Genomic DNA, 17,656 nt, shown 5'->3' on the forward strand with positions numbered 1-17,656 from the left:
GGGTTTTCTTAAAACCCTCCATCTTTCTATTTCTTCTCCTTATTCCTCTATATTTCGACACACCCATCCTAAATCATTCTCAATCCCTTATTCCCTCTCAAATCCTCTCTTTCTCTTGGGTTAGTAGTGATTCTTGGGGTTGATTTTTCTTGTTTAATTCGTTTCTTTACCTTACTAATCAATCAAGGTATGTTATTCTTCTTAATTTATGTGATTTGTTACTTTGAATGTGTTAAAATAGTGTAATAATCTGAAATCTTCGATTATAATGATCAATTTGGTGCTTTTAATTGTTGAAACATGACTCACATGCCTTCTTTCCATGTTTGTTGGTGATTAATTGCTGTAAATTAGATTAGAAATTGCAAAATTGAACCCGAAATTTCTAGGGTTTCCAAAATTGAAATCGATTTTTGGTTGTTTTACAATGATTAGATGGAAGAATTGAGCCTTAAGTATTGTTTATATCATGTTGGGGGATAGATTTTTGGTGATTTTACCTTAGAAAGTTGCCTTAAAACTCCGTCTTAAAAGTGCCTTAAGTGGAAATTCGTGATTTATAATTGAAGAATTGAGGTTGTAATTGACATGTAAGCATGAGTTGAACTTCATTATGCTAATAGAATCGATGAGTGATGAATATATGCCCAAATTTTCACAGCTGTAAAGACCGTCTGCAAATTTTAGTTGAGTTGTTGAACATAACATGAAAGTGATGATGATATGCCATAAATTATTCTTTCTCTTGAAGTAGTAACATGAAATTAGCAATGTAAATGGAACGACCTTTAGAAGCATGCTAGGATATTCGAATTGCTGAGAATATGTGCTCACATGCCAAATTTTCATAATTGCGGTTTATAAGTGGCTACAAACTGAGACTATATGTTAAAATTGAGGGAACTATTGATGAAATGTGTGTACCTAGCTGAGCACCTAAGTTTAATGGCATGATTTATGTGCGTCAAATATGGAACTAGTTGATGAGTTAGTGAACTTGCTAAGTATATAGAACTCAAATCGTATGAATATATGCCTACATGTTTTATACAAATTGTTTGACCATATGCCTTAAGCAGATGCCGAGACTGAACCTTGTGTAACAGCCCTAAATTTTCACGACCAAAACGATAAACTAAAGATGGAAAATTCACGGCTGTCACTCCACACCTAGCTGAAAATGCTAAGTGCAAGGTAAATACAGAGTCAATCTAAAAAAAAGGTATGTGTCTCAAAAACTTAATCAAATAATCAAAACGTTGCAGCGGAAGACTTAAGTCTTACAAAATCTAAAACAATAAATACAATTCAAATCCAACAATATTATAAAATTATAAATAGATTAAAACGGAGTCTCTATTCAAATCCTTCCACGCTCGTACAAATCCCCGGATCCAGTATGCACCCATGCAGCATCTCAAGCATCTCAATTGTACCTATCAACTGTACCCAAAACATAAATAGGTACAGGTTCCAGTGGGGGAACAACCCAAAACATAAGGACGTCAGCAAAAGCTGAGTTTTGAGAAAATAAGAAGAAATGATAAATTCACAATAGAACAACATTATAAACTTTACAAGCTCCAAAAACAGTAAGAGAGAATTATATTCCAAAACCAACATTATCGTAAATCCAAAACCAATTATTAAATCGTTAAAAGTCCATAACTTTCACCACCTCTCTGCCAAGGTCCTACCCTTGACACGGTCTAGAGGTATCACCTGTGCTTGGTCAGACTTATAAGAATGCGCATCTCTCACATTTGGGCAGTCAGTAGGATGAGGCTGCCAAAGGAGAAAGTCTAACCCCCTAGCAAGTGGGGCCGATCAAACCCCACCCAATGAAACTCGGGCCAAGAGTTTAGTTTCGGGACGAAATCCCAGGGACGTCTCAGACGCACCTTAAAACCTGCTAGACCAACAGATCTCCCAGAGTCTGTTACAAAATTCCAAAAGACGGCTTGCACCAAAAATTCCAACCGGTGACCCACGGTCACTTAAATCAATTCTCAAAAATTCACAAAGCTAATAGAAATTTATCGTTACCAAAAGTATGTAAAAAAAACAGTTTAAATGTCAACCGAACATGCTCTTAATTTTAAAAAGGGTAAAAGTCCTTACCTCTCGAGACAGTCAATCCAAGCTAAGCTTAATATAAAAATTCTTTCTCTTCAAATCCGCAAGCTACAAGCAATACAAGTTACCCAATTACTACGCTGCTTAGTATGAAAGTAACTCCAACTTATCATACGACTCGCTATTACATTAAAACGCTCAACTATTGACCCGGGACCAACAGCTAAAACACAAAAATACACCACAACTGTCTCACTATACATACTGACAGAGCTAGTATGTTAAGCCCTTAAGATCAGTGGTCACAACCAACCTTATCAACTTCCTCTTTGTTTCAACATGCCTGATTCAACTAAGGCTCAAAGGCAGCAATCACTTATTAGCCTGTCCACACCATTATATTCTTTAATCTAACGTTCAGTGACCCAATTTTTCCCTTCCCTACGTCCTGCCAGTACCAACTCTAAATCGACCCAATTTAGCTACTCAAAGCAATGAGCATACTGATAGTCAATCCAATCCAATCCAAACCTGCAACTCGACTACACTTCCAACACACAACACAATAACCCATTCCATAGCCATACATACTACCAAATGCCCTCTTATGAAACTGCTCAATACCTGTAAGGGTAAACTTCTAAACTAACCCATCGATCGGCTAGAAAACACAAACGACAAATGGGGTACTATACCAAAAGCAAAGACTCAATCCAGTTTAACTACAACCCCACTTATAATTCAGTTCTCGTACTTAGGTCATAAAGCTAATATCCCACGGTGAATGACCAAACTGATCCCATAAATCAACATAAATGATTGTTTACAACTTTAACAATAATGACTCCCAGATGTTTGAAAACCCAAATTAACCAAAGTGCATTGATCAAACAACTGCCAAACAATTGTTTCCAAAGTAATCCACTCAACAGAACATCGTTTTCAATGGTATACCTTGCCTACATGCTTTACCCGAATGCCCACATACACTCACTAAACTATCACTACCTTCTTACTTTTTTGTGAATTTGTAAAGCCGACCACAAAGTAAACCACAATCTATAAATTACCTTCACCCTTTGAGTACTCTACCCTTCCCTCATCCCCTATACAAATAACTTATGAAATAGTATATACATGTACTATAGGTGTACTACAGAGAGGCTGTCAAAAGCATTTATCATCTACACTTGCTTGAATTGGATTTATAACATAAGCAAAAAGATTAGGTGAGATACTTACTATTTATATGATAAGAAAAGGGGAAAGAGAAGGATGACGAGAATTCGTGGTCGGAATTCGGCAATCGTTCGGAGGGTGATAGCGTGCAGCAAGGATCAGAATAGCAGGCAGTAGAGAGGCAGGAGAGACGACAATTAGGTGTGGATGTGAATTAGGGAAACAAAAGAATAGGGTGGTATAAGGGTAATAGGAAGCCGGGTCAAAGCCAAATCAGTTTTGGTAAAATTCTTTTTTTTTTTTTTTTTTGAAATAATTAAAAACGTGTAAATAAAAATTATTTCCAAAGTGATGATTTTAATAACTTTTAATTAAAAGCCAGTATTAATAAAATAAATGAGAGATTAACTCGTAAATATAATTTGGAAAATAACGGGGTGTTACAGACTTCCCTTCTTAAAACAAAGCTTCGTCCCCGAAGCTTAAACTCTTTCGCAAGAACAGCCCCCAAATACTTTTATCTTACGCATTCAAAGTTCGGTATATAACTTAACAATATCCCACATTTCTACCAAGTCCTATTTCCACAAGATACTATCAAATACACTATGCCACAAGTTTCTCCTTGTTTTCACGACTCAGGTAAAAGGACCGCTAAGATAGCTAAGAGCATGTCGGATGAAAAGAAAACACATTTTTTTTTTTCAAAATCCTATATTTCATAGGCTCCAAAAAAATAAATAAAAAGTAGTAATCCCACAAGCCTCTGACCACAAAAATAATAATTTCAAGACGTGCTCAAAGTGCACAAGCAGACCAGAGACCAAATACCACAACGATACATACACTAAGTATAACCAATGTCAATGAGAACTACCAGTCAATATTGTGCAATGTGCAGAACTAATACCAAATATATGCATAATCATAAGCAATGATTAGTAATTCACATAAGAATAACTAAGCGAAAACAAAGATGGAGAGTACATTAACTTTATAGCTAAACTTAAACAAAAACACACGTGTATGAAGATTATAAAAGAAAAGTAAGCGTGCAAATCTCAACCCTCTTAAAACAAAGCTTCGTCCACGAAGCGTAAAATTACCTTAGGTAAAAAGGTTAGGGTACTTGTCTCTCATAGCAGATTCCACCTCCCAGGTAGCCTCCTCCACATTATTATTATTCCATAGAACTTTGACCATGTGAGTCTCGCCTCTACGAGTTTTACGCACCTTAGTATCCAAAATTTTTACCGGAGTCTCTTCATAAGTCATTGTTTCATCAAGCTCGATAGTCTCCGGATCCAAAACATGAGAAGGGTCACTAATATATTTTCTAAGTTGAGAAACGTGAAACACATTATGAACTCTTTCTAAGTCAGCTGGTAAGTCAAGTCGGTAAGCTACCTCACCAATACGCTCCAAAATCTCATAAGGTCCAATGAACTTTGGGCTCAATTTGCCCTTCTTGCCAAATCTCATTACTCCCTTAGTCGGCGAGACGCGCAAAAGAACTTTGTCACCAACCTCAAATTCCACATGTCTGCGAGTTTTATCCGCATAACTCTTTTGTCGATCTTGGGCGGCTTTCATTCTATCCCGAATAATCTTAACTTGCTCAACCATTTCAGTAATCATTTCGGGCCCCAAAACTACAGACTCACTTATATCATTCCAACAAATAGGACTCCTGCATTTGCGCCCATAAAGCGCCTCAAATGGTGCCATCTGAATTGTAGCCTGGTAGCTGTTATTATATGAAAATTCAATAAGATCCAATTTATCTTCCCAACCTCCTTGAAACTGCAAAACACATGCTCGTAACATATCCTCAAGTATCTGGTTTGTCCTCTCAGTTTGACCATCAGTAGCAGGATGAAAAGCAGTGCTCATCTTGAGCTTGGTACCCAAAGATTTCTGTAATTTTTCCCAAAATATAGAAACAAACCTAGCATCTCTATCTGATACAATGTCATTTGGGACACCATGGAGTCGTAGCACATGATGTATATAAGCATCAGCAAGTTGCTTCTTTTTCCACGTATCCTTCATCGGTATAAAGTGAGCACTCTTAGTTAGCCTGTCAATAATTACCCAAATCATGTTATTACCTTTCTGTGACCTTGGTAAACCAGCTATAAAGTCCATAGAGATCGAACTCCATTTCCACTCAGGTACTTCTAAAGGTTTTAGCTTCCCTTGAGGTCGCTTATGTTCACTCTTCACTTTCTGGCATATCAAACAACGGGCCACGAAATCTGCAATTTGCTTTTTCATCCCAGACCACCAAAATGCTAGTTTCAAATCCTCATACATCTTATCACCCCCCGGGTGAACAGAATACGGCGTCGCATGCGCCTCCGTCATGATCCTTTCTTTGATCTCCTTATCGTTAGGTACACATAACCTATCCTGAAATTTAATAAATCCACTCTCGTCGCGCTTGAATAACGCAGGTTCATTCACAAGCTTGTCCTGCAAAAATTTATCCCTACCCTGCAAATCTCTAACATCACTTATCAGATCATTCTCAACAGACATTACATTAGACGGAGCCCCTGGCTTTGCCATTTGGATCGCAAAGTTCAGGAACTCTCCCCGGAGCTTATCACGATGCATTACTAACTGTATCGTATGAAGGGACTTTCTACTTAAGGCATCAGCCACCACATTGGCTTTCCCTTCATGGTACTGAATTTCAATCTCATAGTCTTTAATCAACTCTAGCCACCTCCTTTGTCTCATATTGAGCTCCTTTTGTGTGAAGATATATTTTAAACTTTTATGGTCAGAGAAAACCTTAAAGGGTACACCAAATAAATAATGTCTCCAAATTTTCAACGCAAAGACTACAGCAGCCAACTCCAAATCATGAGTAGGATAATTTTCCTCGTAAGGTTTCAACTACCTAGAAGCATAAGCGATTACTCTTCTGTTCTGCATAAGTACACAACCTAACCCATTTTTAGAGGCATCTGTATACACTTCATATTCCTCATTACCATCTGGTAAAGCTAGCACTGGAGCAGTAGTTAACTTTTCCTTAAGAATCTGGAAGGCTTCCTCACACTTATCATCCCATTGGAACTTTGTTGCTTTTTTCATGAGTGTATTCATAGGTCTAGCTATTTTAGAAAAGTCTTTCACAAATCTCCTATAATAACCAGCTAAGCCCAAAAAGCTACGAATTTCGGTCACGGATTTTGGTCTAGGCCACTCCTTCACAGCCTTAATTTTTGCAGGATCAACCGAAACTCCATCCTTTGATACGATATGACCCAGAAAAGCTACTTGATCTAGCCAGAACTCACACTTAGAGAATTTTGCATATAGTTGTTTTTCCCTTAAGATGCCCAAAATAACGCGTAAATGCTCCTCATGCTCCTCCTCATTCTTGGAGTAAATCAAAATATCGTCAATGAATACCACAACAAATTTATCAAGGTAAGGCCTAAAAGTTCTATTCATCAAATCCATAAAGACAGCAGGGGCATTGGTTAACCCAAAGGGCATCACAGTAAACTCATAGTGCCCATATCTAGTGGAAAACGCAGTCTTAGGCACATCTCCAGGCGCTATCTTCAATTGATGGTACCCAGATCGCAGGTCTATTTTAGAGAAAACAGAGGCGCCTTTCAATTGATCAAACAAATCATCGATCCTAGGTAAGGGATACCTATTCTTAATGGTCACTTGATTCAATTCCCGATAGTCAATGCATAACCTTAAGGTTCCATCTTTCTTTTTCACAAATAACACAGGAGCACCCCAAGGCGAAACACTAGGCCTAATATACCCTTTTTCCATTAGCTCATCTAATTGCTTCTTAAGTTCTTTCATTTCCAAAGGCGCCATTCTATATGGTGATTTAGCAATTGGACCCGTTCCTGGCACCAAATCTATCTTAAATTCAACTTCCCTATCTGGGGGCATTCCGGGTATGTCCTCAGGAAAAACATCAACAAACTCCCTTACCACATGTACATCACTCAAGTCAGGATATTCGACCCTCAAGTCTCTTATATGACACAATATTAGTTCAGCTCCCCTAGATATATGCTTCTTCAATTTCATCGTAGATATAAGCTTCACCCTAGGACCCTTAACACGACCTTTATAAGATACTCTCACATTTTTAGGCCCTCTCAAGGAAACTTTGCCTTGCCAACAATCAATACTAGCTCTGTGAGTCCCCAACCAGTTCATCCCCAAGATTACATCAAAATAAGGTAGTGGAAATTCTATTAGGTCTGCCTTAAAATCATGATTACCAATGACCACAGATACACCTTTATACACTCTTTCACAGTTTACTAAGTCTCCAGATGGCATAACAAAATCATAATTTACGATCTCGCTAGGCTGTAATTTGAGTTTTTCCACAAACTTAGTTGAAATAAAGGAATGAGATGCACCACAATCAAATAGGACATGAGCTAAAACAGAGTTCACGGAAAAGTTACCCGAAACAATGTCTGCGTTTTCAGCTTCTTCTTTATTCATGACATAGAGCTTTCCAGTGGGTTTCTTCTGGCCTTGAGCCACATTCACTTGTCCTGCAGGTTTACTAGCCGATGAATTAGCTTGAGTCGTAGGCGGGTTCTTAAAATTGTTAACAGACGCGGAACCAGCATGGTTGTGGTTGTTGTAGTTGTTTCTCTTTGCTTGACCCTGGAATCGATTACTCTGGGTTACACTTGCACTAGCAGATTGCGCTACACGCGGTTTACCAGCCTTTTTGTTTCTGCATTCAAACTCCCGATGTCCCGGATTTCCACACCAGTAGCATGACACCACTTTTCCTTCACAATCTACCCCTAGGTGGTCACCATTGCACGCTTTACAGTAATAATGTCGGGTAGAGTCCCGACTCATTACCTGACCCTTACTCTGCCACTTACTCGATGTTTCCTTATTTTCAGCCCCTCCAAAAGATCGTGACTTGTTACGAAAGTTACTATTGTGACTAAAGTTACCTCTTTTAGTTGGGGTGTCAGATTGACTCCCCTGAAACTCCTTCCTTTTGGTACCTACACTTCCCATTTCAGCCTCCATTTTTTTATTGCTCCTCTCAATATTAACAGCCCTAGCATAAACTTCTTTCAATGTAGTAAAGGTTTCACCAGCGAACCTACCCTTAATCTTCCAGTTCAACTTATCCTCAAATCTGGCTGCTTTAGTACGCTCCGTAGGCACCAACTCCTTAGCAAAGCGACTAAGTTCCACAAATTTAGTATAAAATTCCTTCACAGACATATCATCAGTTTGCTTTAGATCCCCAAAATCAGCAAGTTTTTGACTTTTTACATGATCGGGAAAATACTCATACTCAAGCATCTCCTTAAGGTCATCCCAATCCTTCTCATAAAGCGCAAGTACCCCTTCAGGATTCCTCCTCCTAACGGGTTTCATAAAATCTTCCTTTATTGTTTCCCACCAAATATCGGCATCTTCCTTCAAATAATATACGGCTATTCTAGCCTGAAACTCCACGGGACACCCCACAGCCAAGAAAATTTTCTCCATCTCTCTAATCCAGTTATCTAGCTCATTTGGGTCCCCTTTTCCTGTAAAAGATGGTGGTCTTTTCTTTTGCACCGCCTCAAACATAGCGGTTACAGTAGGTGCACCATCCTGTTCATCCTCAGCCCTTTCATTCATGCTTTCTACCCTTGCACTTATACTCCTACTAACTGCTGTCATTTGTTGCACGGCTTGAAGAATAGCACCATTTTGGGCTACCATTTGTGCCATTAAGGCAGCCATATCAACATTGTTCTCAGGTTCTCTTCGAGGAGGCATTGTCAACTATATAAAGAACATTATTTTGTAAGCTCGATTAGTAACCAAAACCATATCAAAGTAAACCCATCTCCTCTAAATTATCAAGTGTGACAAGTTTATTAGCTATCCAAAAGGCTCGAAATAAATTAGCAATGACTACTAAAACGGCTCTAAGGCAAAATTAGATGTAACAAATAAATATTCATATGCAATGCACCCATTCTACCCCACACTCTTTTTTTTTTAAAAAAAAAAAAAATACGAAAAGGGTTTTTTTTTTTTTTTTTTTTTAAATAAAATTGTTTTAAATTCTGTAAAACTTATTTTCTTTTCGTAAAACCTTTGCTCTGATACCAACTGTAACAGCCCTAAATTTTCACGACCAAAACGATAAACTAAAGATGGAAAATTCACGGCTGTCACTCCACACCTAGCTGAAAATGCTAAGTGCAAGGTAAATACAGAGTCAATCTAAAAAAAAGGTACGTGTCTCAAAAACTTAATCAAATAATCAAAACGTTGCAGCGGAAGACTTAAGTCTTACAAAATCTAAAACAATAAATACAATTCAAATCCAACAATATTATAAAATTATAAATAGATTAAAACGGAGTCTCTATTCAAATCCTTCCACGCTCGTACAAATCCCCGGATCCAGTATGCACCCATGCAGCATCTCAAGCATCTCAATTGTACCTATCAACTGTACCCAAAACATAAATAGGTACAGGTTCCAGTGGGGGAACAACCCAAAACATAAGGACGTCAGCAAAAGCTGAGTTTTGAGAAAATAAGAAGAAATGATAAATTCACAATAGAACAACATTATAAACTTTACAAGCTCCAAAAACAGTAAGAGAGAATTATATTCCAAAACCAACATTATCGTAAATCCAAAACCAATTATTAAATCGTTAAAAGTCCATAACTTTCACCACATGTGTGCCAAGGTCCTACCCTTGACACGGTCTAGAGGTATCACCTGTGCTTGGTCAGACTTATAAGAATGCGCATCTCTCACATTTGGGCAGTCAGTAGGATGAGGCTGCCAAAGGAGAAAGTCTAACCCCCTAGCAAGTGGGGCCGATCAAACCCCACCCAATGAAACTCGGGCCAAGAGTTTAGTTTCGGGACGAAATCCCAGGGACGTCTCAGACGCACCTTAAAACCTGCTAGACCAACAGATCTCCCAGAGTCTGTTACAAAATTCCAAAAGACGGCTTGCACCAAAAATTCCAACCGGTGACCCACGGTCACTTAAATCAATTCTCAAAAATTCACAAAGCTAATAGAAATTTATCGTTACCAAAAGTATGTAAAAAAAACAGTTTAAATGTCAACCGAACATGCTCTTAATTTTAAAAAGGGTAAAAGTCCTTACCTCTCGAGACAGTCAATCCAAGCTAAGCTTAATATAAAAATTCTTTCTCTTCAAATCCGCAAGCTACAAGCAATACAAGTTACCCAATTACTACGCTGCTTAGTATGAAAGTAACTCCAACTTATCATACGACTCGCTATTACATTAAAACGCTCAACTATTGACCCGGGACCAACAGCTAAAACACAAAAATACACCACAACTGTCTCACTATACATACTGACAGAGCTAGTATGTTAAGCCCTTAAGATCAGTGGTCACAACCAACCTTATCAACTTCCTCTTTGTTTCAACATGCCTGATTCAACTAAGGCTCAAAGGCAGCAATCACTTATTAGCCTGTCCACACCATTATATTCTTTAATCTAAAGTTCAGTGACCCAATTTTTCCCTTCCCTACGTCCTGCCAGTACCAACTCTAAATCGACCCAATTTAGCTACTCAAAGCAATGAGCATACTGATAGTCAATCCAATCCAATCCAAACCTGCAACTCGACTACACTTCCAACACACAACACAATAACCCATTCCATAGCCATACATACTACCAAATGCCCTCTTATGAAACTGCTCAATACCTGTAAGGGTAAACTTCTAAACTAACCCATCAGTCGGCTAGAAAACACAAACGACAAATGGGGTACTATACCAAAAGCAAAGACTCAATCCAGTTTAACTACAACCCCACTTATAATTCAGTTCTCGTACTTAGGTCATAAAGCTAATATCCCACGGTGAATGACCAAACTGATCCCATAAATCAACATAAATGATTGTTTACAACTTTAACAATAATGACTCCCAGATGTTTGAAAACCCAAATTAACCAAAGTGCATTGATCAAACAACTGCCAAACAATTGTTTCCAAAGTAATCCACTCAACAGAACATCGTTTTCAATGGTATACCTTGCCTACATGCTTTACCCGAATGCCCACATACACTCACTAAACTATCACTACCTTCTTACTTTTTTGTGAATTTGTAAAGCCGACCACAAAGTAAACCACAATCCATAAATTACCTTCACCCTTTGAGTACTCTACCCTTCCCTCATCCCCTATACAAATAACTTATGAAATAGTATATACATGTACTATAGGTGTACTACAGAGAGGCTGTCAAAAGCATTTATCATCTACACTTGCTTGAATTGGATTTATAACATAAGCAAAAAGATTAGGTGAGATACTTACTATTTATATGATAAGAAAAGGGGAAAGAGAAGGATGACGAGAATTCGTGGTCGGAATTCGGCAATCGTTCGGAGGGTGATAGCGTGCAGCAAGGATCAGAATAGCAGGCAGTAGAGAGGCAGGAGAGACGACAATTAGGTGTGGATGTGAATTAGGGAAACAAAAGAATAGGGTGGTATAAGGGTAATAGGAAGCCGGGTCAAAGCCAAATCAGTTTTGGTAAAATTCTTTTTTTTTTTTTTTTTTTTGAAATAATTAAAAACGTGTAAATAAAAATTATTTCCAAAGTGATGATTTTAATAACTTTTAATTAAAAGCCAGTATTAATAAAATAAATGAGAGAGTAACTCGTAAATATAATTTGGAAAATAACGGGGTGTTACACCTTGGACTACGCCAAAGCAAACGAGGGAGGGGTAACCCACTTGAGTTAGGGGAAGGAAGTGGGCCGGTGGTACCCGCAGTCCCCGAATACCCTACAGTCGTTTTTGTTGACTTTAAGCAAAGGGTGCGTTTTGTAGCCTTACAAAAACGCAAATTGAGACCTACAAAGTGTATAGACACCAGTGTATTAGAGGAGTTAGAGATAGAGACGGATGTCCGTCACATATTCGAGACCTTGGGTTTTACGGGTTTGTATAGGCTGAGGAAGCATACTTACCCTTTTCTTACCTTGGAGTTCATGAGCTCTTTTAACTATGACCCAGCCGGGTCGTTGTCAGTTTAGATTGATGAATACCAGTTTCTGTTGACTATGGACTGTTTGCCTCTCACCTTGGGTTGGCCAAGCCTCCCAAGGACTCCTTTACCGACATCCCCGGTGAGTGCGGCGTCGCCGCCTAATGCCTTGCTTGATCGGGAAGCAAGCTCCCACCTCTAGAAGACATTCGATTAATGATGTTCAAGATATTACCTTGAGAGTCTTTCTCCGTTCTCTCTCGAACCTCCTCTATGACCGTAAGGATATCAGTAAATTGAACAACCATGAAGTCTTACTCTTGATGTCGTACCTCAACCCGGAGCGGGCCAGGAAAGTGGTCTTTAATGCTCCTTCTATAGTTTGTGCTGCTCTCGCCTTGATGGCTTCTTCCTCTTCCCGTGCACGAGTTGTGGTGCCATTGCCACTCGGTTAGGTGAAAAGCTAACCTCCTTTGAGGCTTCTCCGGCATACGTGCCTCTAGCTACCCCAGTGCCTACCATGGATCGTGAATACTACCTCGACCTGAAATGGTTGAGGACCTTGGTCGACGGGGCGACCCTAGCATGGAGGGTGCATGGGATGAGTTGGATGAAAATTCGGCTCCCGAGCACCTCCCACCCACGGAGCCCTTGGAGCCGACAAAGAGTGACGGTGGACTCCGATGATGAGGAGGAGGAGGATGAGGACGTACCCCCGCCACCGCAGACCTATCTCATCGACGATGCCATTCTCACGGAGATGCCGGAGCCGACGAAGGGTGAGAATGCGGGAGTTCAGGCGGCGGAGAGGCCTAGAGTGGTGAGGGGACCCCGTCGAGTGAGAGAGAGGGCCTCGGAGACTAGGTCACAGCCTGTAGCACCACAGCAGCAGCAGCAGCCTTTTCCATGCTACCCTTACCTCGACACCCCGGAGACGCGATCCAGTTACCTGGCAGAGAGAGTGTCATCTACTTTGACACTCCGGAACATGCATGAGATGGCCTACGCGCAGGGGATAGGGACAGAGGGACCGCATCCGGTGTGGTGGAGCGGAGTCGGGGACTACACAGGGGTTTTCCATTCCTACGGGGTGGATCAGTCGACATGGGGGGCACCTCAGTCCTTCCCTTACGGTGGCTTGACCCCATGGTACGTGGGCCCGGGAGCAGGAGCAGGAGGTGATGCGGGAGTGGGTTCATCAGGTGCGGGCATGGCAGGAGGTGGTGGAGGTGATGATGAGGTGATGTTCGAGCAGCAGCAGCAGCAGCAGGAGGAGTGATACTCCTCGTCCTTATCTTTGTTGATAGTAGTTGATGTTAGATGGTGATATTGTTGTTAGATTTTGGTAGTTATTTCCTTTTAGTATTGAAACTTAATCGGATTTGTATGATTGGCCATAAGGCCGGAATTGCTACACTAACCTTTTGCAGGATTATTGAGAGTCGGGGCATCATCCCGACTCAATTTATGTGACAGTCATGTGTTATATGTTGGTTTACGACGGGTTATGAAAGGTACTTGACCTGCAGGTACTCGACAGAGTACCCCACACTCTATCGAGTAGCTGCAGGAAAGGAAGAAAGGAGACATTCTGATCTCGGGCTACTCGATCGAGTAGCCAAGACACTCGATCGAGTAGCATGGCACTCGATCGAGTACCGCTAGTTACTCGATCGAGTAGCACTGTTACAGGGGATTTTTGGAAATTAAAAATGTTCAACTGTTTTATATTTGCAAGTTTAATGTTTAAAGTAGTTGTGAGTGGGTAGTAACACCTTTAAACCATTAATTCATATGTTGCAAGTTGTGGTTGAACTTTTATAAGCATAGTTGTCACGATTAGTGAAGCGGTAATCATTTTCTTGTTACTTTAATATTGTATACGCCTCATTACGATCTACTTATCGGAGTTGTAACTCCGCCTATATTCGTGCATATCATTTTAACGTGTGTTGTCAACGGTAACTAGTTATTTCGGTGACTTGCGTATGATTTTTAAATTAACAAGTATGTAGTTAGGGAGTAATGTCCACAACAAATAGTATGGTTTCCTTTAATGTTAAGATACAATACGCGTTGACATTTGGGTGGTGAACTTCGGGGACGAAGTTCCTTTTTAGAGGGGAAGAGTAATGTCGCGAAATAAAAAGGCTGTTTTTGAATAATGCTTTGCTTGTTTACAATGTTGTTGGTATTATGTTTTGCTTTAGTTACAAAAATTGCTGAGATATAACAAATTACTTTAGTTATTTAAAGTGAAGGGGTTGTATGTTTCAAGAGACGGTCATGAAAATAGTTATAGTGTGGTAAATCGTGCTCGAATCACGCTGCCAAGTAACATGGTGGCGTTGGTTGTACCATATGATAATTAATGTGAGACATGTCCTGATCGATAGTTTGATAGTCGATACTGTATATCGGTACCGTATGTCGGGTGATCGTGGATGGTGATTCGCATGACGAGCTTGATGTTTCCTAGGTATATAGAGTAACGGTTAACGGTAATAGTGCTTGCATGATAGTAGTAAAAGTCTTTAGAGATAAGTATAGACGGTGATGATGATGACATGGAGGGGGGGTGGTGTTTCCAGGGAGTAGTGGGTTGAGCGGGAGGATGAGTGAGGTGTTGTTCCCGAGTCCCAAGCGGGAGTTGGGTGAGGTGAACTTCGGGGACGAAGTTCTTTTTAAGGGGGGAAGACTGTAATACCCGCCCTTTTAGGGACCCTTTGACCGATGTTGACCGACCTTGGGAGTGGAAGTAGTCTTAGGATAGTGTGCCAAAACTTGTTTGGGCTGCGTGTTGAGAGTGGTACTCGATAGAGTAGAGGCTACTCGATCGAGTAGCTAGGGTACTCGATCGAGTAGGGGGCCACTCGATCGAGTAGGTTGGGTACTCGATCGAGCACCGCGTTTTCAGCAAGGGTTTTATATCGCGTTTTGTTAAATCCGCAAACCACTTCCGCCACTTTCTTCCTATCCTTCAGTCGCCCCTTTCCCTTCCCTTCACCTCAAAACCTCCATGGATGCCTTTTGAAGATTCTTGAGCCTTAGGAGAGCGTCTCTTGAGTCGGGTAGCGGTCTTTTGCTGAGTTTTCCCCTAATAGGTATGTCATATTCATCACCCGTGCCTCTGTTTCTATAGTTAGGGTTTTGCTTGTAGTAATAGATATTTGCATGATGGTAATAGGCTTTGCTTGTGCGCTGGATACTTTGTTTGTCGGCATGGATTGGTTGCGGATGCGTAAAGGTAGGTTCGCCTACTCGGTCTCGTAGATGGTCTAGTGTGTCGAATATTTGTGGTGTGTTGTGTTTGGTTGTCTCGCCATAATTGTTGTATCGTGATGATTGTGGTTGTTGTTGATGTTCTCGAGATGCGTTCTCGGCTGAGTGGGGTCACTTGCGGGAGTGGCTTCACGCCCTAGTTTCGCCCTTCGTGGAACCCGCCACGGAAGGGGATGTGCACATTAATGGGACAGGGTTATCGCTCGTATGATGAGCGGGGCTTAGGTGGGAACGGCTGCGGTCCCCCACTCGGGCGTGGTGGTCCAGTGGACGATCGATGATGAGTTTGGTTGGATTATTGTGATTATGGTTGGACCGTTGTCATTGTTCGTGTTGTTGATTGTAGTTGCCGTTGTCTTGTCTTATCTCGATCATCGACCTTGTTTGGTTGTTTGTTTGTTATGTGTCCGCCGTGATCCCTTATGGTGAGCAAATCGGTCTTAGCGGTGTTGATGTTGTGGATAGCGGAGTCCGGGCGGGGATGAGTCCTCACGAGATATGATGGTCATAGCGAGTAGTCTTTGAGTTGTACCTTGTATTGTATTTTGGTTTGAATCACTTGTAATAAAGCTTAATAGTTCTTTTATTGACGTTTGATAACTAATTTCCTCGGGTAACCGAGATGGTAACGCCCTTATATGCTAAGGAAGGCCTAGATAAGGCTCCTCTGGATATGGGGGTGTCACACGCACACTTGTTGCGGACAAGTGGGAAATTGTTGGAGGATGTGTCCTCGACAATAATGCGATCACATGTTTAAATCTCATAATAAGAATGCATGAGGGACTGTAATATTTTATTGTCAACTGATCCACATTAATCAGTAATGGTTGGCTGACTAGAGTTTGACATTACTGTTGTATGACGGTGGTGATCAGTTGATCCCTTAAGGTCATACCTCTAGGGTAACACTCTTAATTGATCAATTAGTTAATTGTATGATGATACAAGTTAATTAATCCTTTAAAATCGAAAATGTGTTTTATTACTAAAACTTTATTATTGTTTATTGAAACAATTATAAATAGAATGAATAATGTATTACAATTACAAAGTATTGTGAATTATAATTAAATGGTCCATTTTAAGTATATGTAATCATGTATTGCTATTTGTGTTATTGTATGTGATTTATTTTGTATGTAATGATTTTTAATAAGTTAAAAGTGCATTACATAGTCACATGTCTAGTAACATGTCACATATGTCACAAATTACAATTGACAAAATCACAAACTTAAAATGGAATCCCATTTTACGTATGGAAACCGGTTTTTCCATGGGTGAGGGACAATTGTGCTTTTGTCTTAAATGTTTAAGACAACTTAATTATGCTAGGGTTAGGCATGTTTAACCTACATTTCTTGTGAAGAACATTTGATAGAAAAATGAGCATGTATTGGCCTTGGGTAACCCAAGGCACCCGGCCCCTCTCTCCTCTTCACTAAATAAGAATTGCTTTTCTTATTTACAAATTCATTCCTAATGTTTCTACTAGATCTCTTAACAAAATACTCCAAAAATTGTTTTGAGATAGAAAATAAAACATCATTGAAATACTAATATTGAGATCTAATTACTAATAGTATTAATATAATTATATTAGTCATTTTAAAGGAACATATACTAAATTTCTAGTAACTAAATTAGTATATGTATTAAGGGTGATTATCTTGGTACAATTCCTTGAGGAGTAGATCCTACCATTGGGTCTAAATTCATCCTTGGAGCACTCGGATTTTTACGAAGACTAATTTGGTAGGAGACCAATTAGTATAACCGTGCGGCACTCCTTTGTAAGTCGATTGATTTCTTCTTACTTTGTCATTTTGTTATGCATGCATAAGATCTAGTTAGTTTATGACTAAACTAAATTTAAATAGTTATTAGAAATGTCTAATAAGAGGTAAATGAATCCAATAGTGGTATCTCGTGAGTGTTTGTATTATTGAAACTGACTTGTGTTGGTTATGTGTAAACTATTGCCTTCTCTAATTGGGGTGACATGTGATAAACCATATGATATTTTCGGTCATATGGGAAGTAGTTTGAGCCCAGATTTGGACTTAGTGACGAGCG

The 17,656-nt window shown here is 39.8% G+C and overlaps 1 protein-coding gene and 1 long non-coding RNA gene across 5 annotated transcripts; both read right to left on the reverse strand.

Annotated features, from left to right (window-relative positions):
* Positions 1-1,120: 1,120 nt before the first annotated feature.
* On the reverse strand, positions 1,121-9,278 carry LOC141647484 (uncharacterized). Of its 4 annotated transcripts, none has more exons than XR_012545746.1 (3): positions 3,319-3,554; positions 2,122-2,184; positions 1,121-1,443 (listed from the first exon to the last, which is right to left on the reverse strand). XR_012545746.1 is itself a non-coding variant. In XM_074455693.1 (2 exons), the coding sequence occupies exon 1, from the start codon at positions 9,055-9,057 to the stop codon at positions 6,160-6,162; it is 2,898 nt and encodes a 965-aa protein (XP_074311794.1). In that variant the 5' UTR covers positions 9,058-9,278; the 3' UTR covers positions 1,214-1,443; positions 4,362-6,159. The 4 variants fall into 4 exon arrangements, 1 of the variants encoding a protein (XP_074311794.1); XR_012545747.1 differs by having other exon boundaries at positions 3,315-3,554; XR_012545745.1 differs by lacking the exon at positions 3,319-3,554 and adding an exon at positions 2,390-2,491.
* Positions 9,279-9,302: 24 nt separating this feature from the next.
* On the reverse strand, positions 9,303-11,853 carry LOC141647485 (uncharacterized). Its single transcript, XR_012545748.1, has 3 exons — positions 10,689-11,853; positions 10,421-10,483; positions 9,303-9,742 (listed from the first exon to the last, which is right to left on the reverse strand). It is a non-coding gene; the product is annotated as an uncharacterized LOC141647485 (long non-coding RNA).
* Between the last annotated feature and the right edge of the window lie 5,803 nt (positions 11,854-17,656).

This window comes from Silene latifolia, chromosome 3 (assembly GCF_048544455.1).
Source record: "Silene latifolia isolate original U9 population chromosome 3, ASM4854445v1, whole genome shotgun sequence".
Classification (NCBI taxonomy): Eukaryota; Viridiplantae; Streptophyta; class Magnoliopsida; order Caryophyllales; family Caryophyllaceae; genus Silene; species Silene latifolia.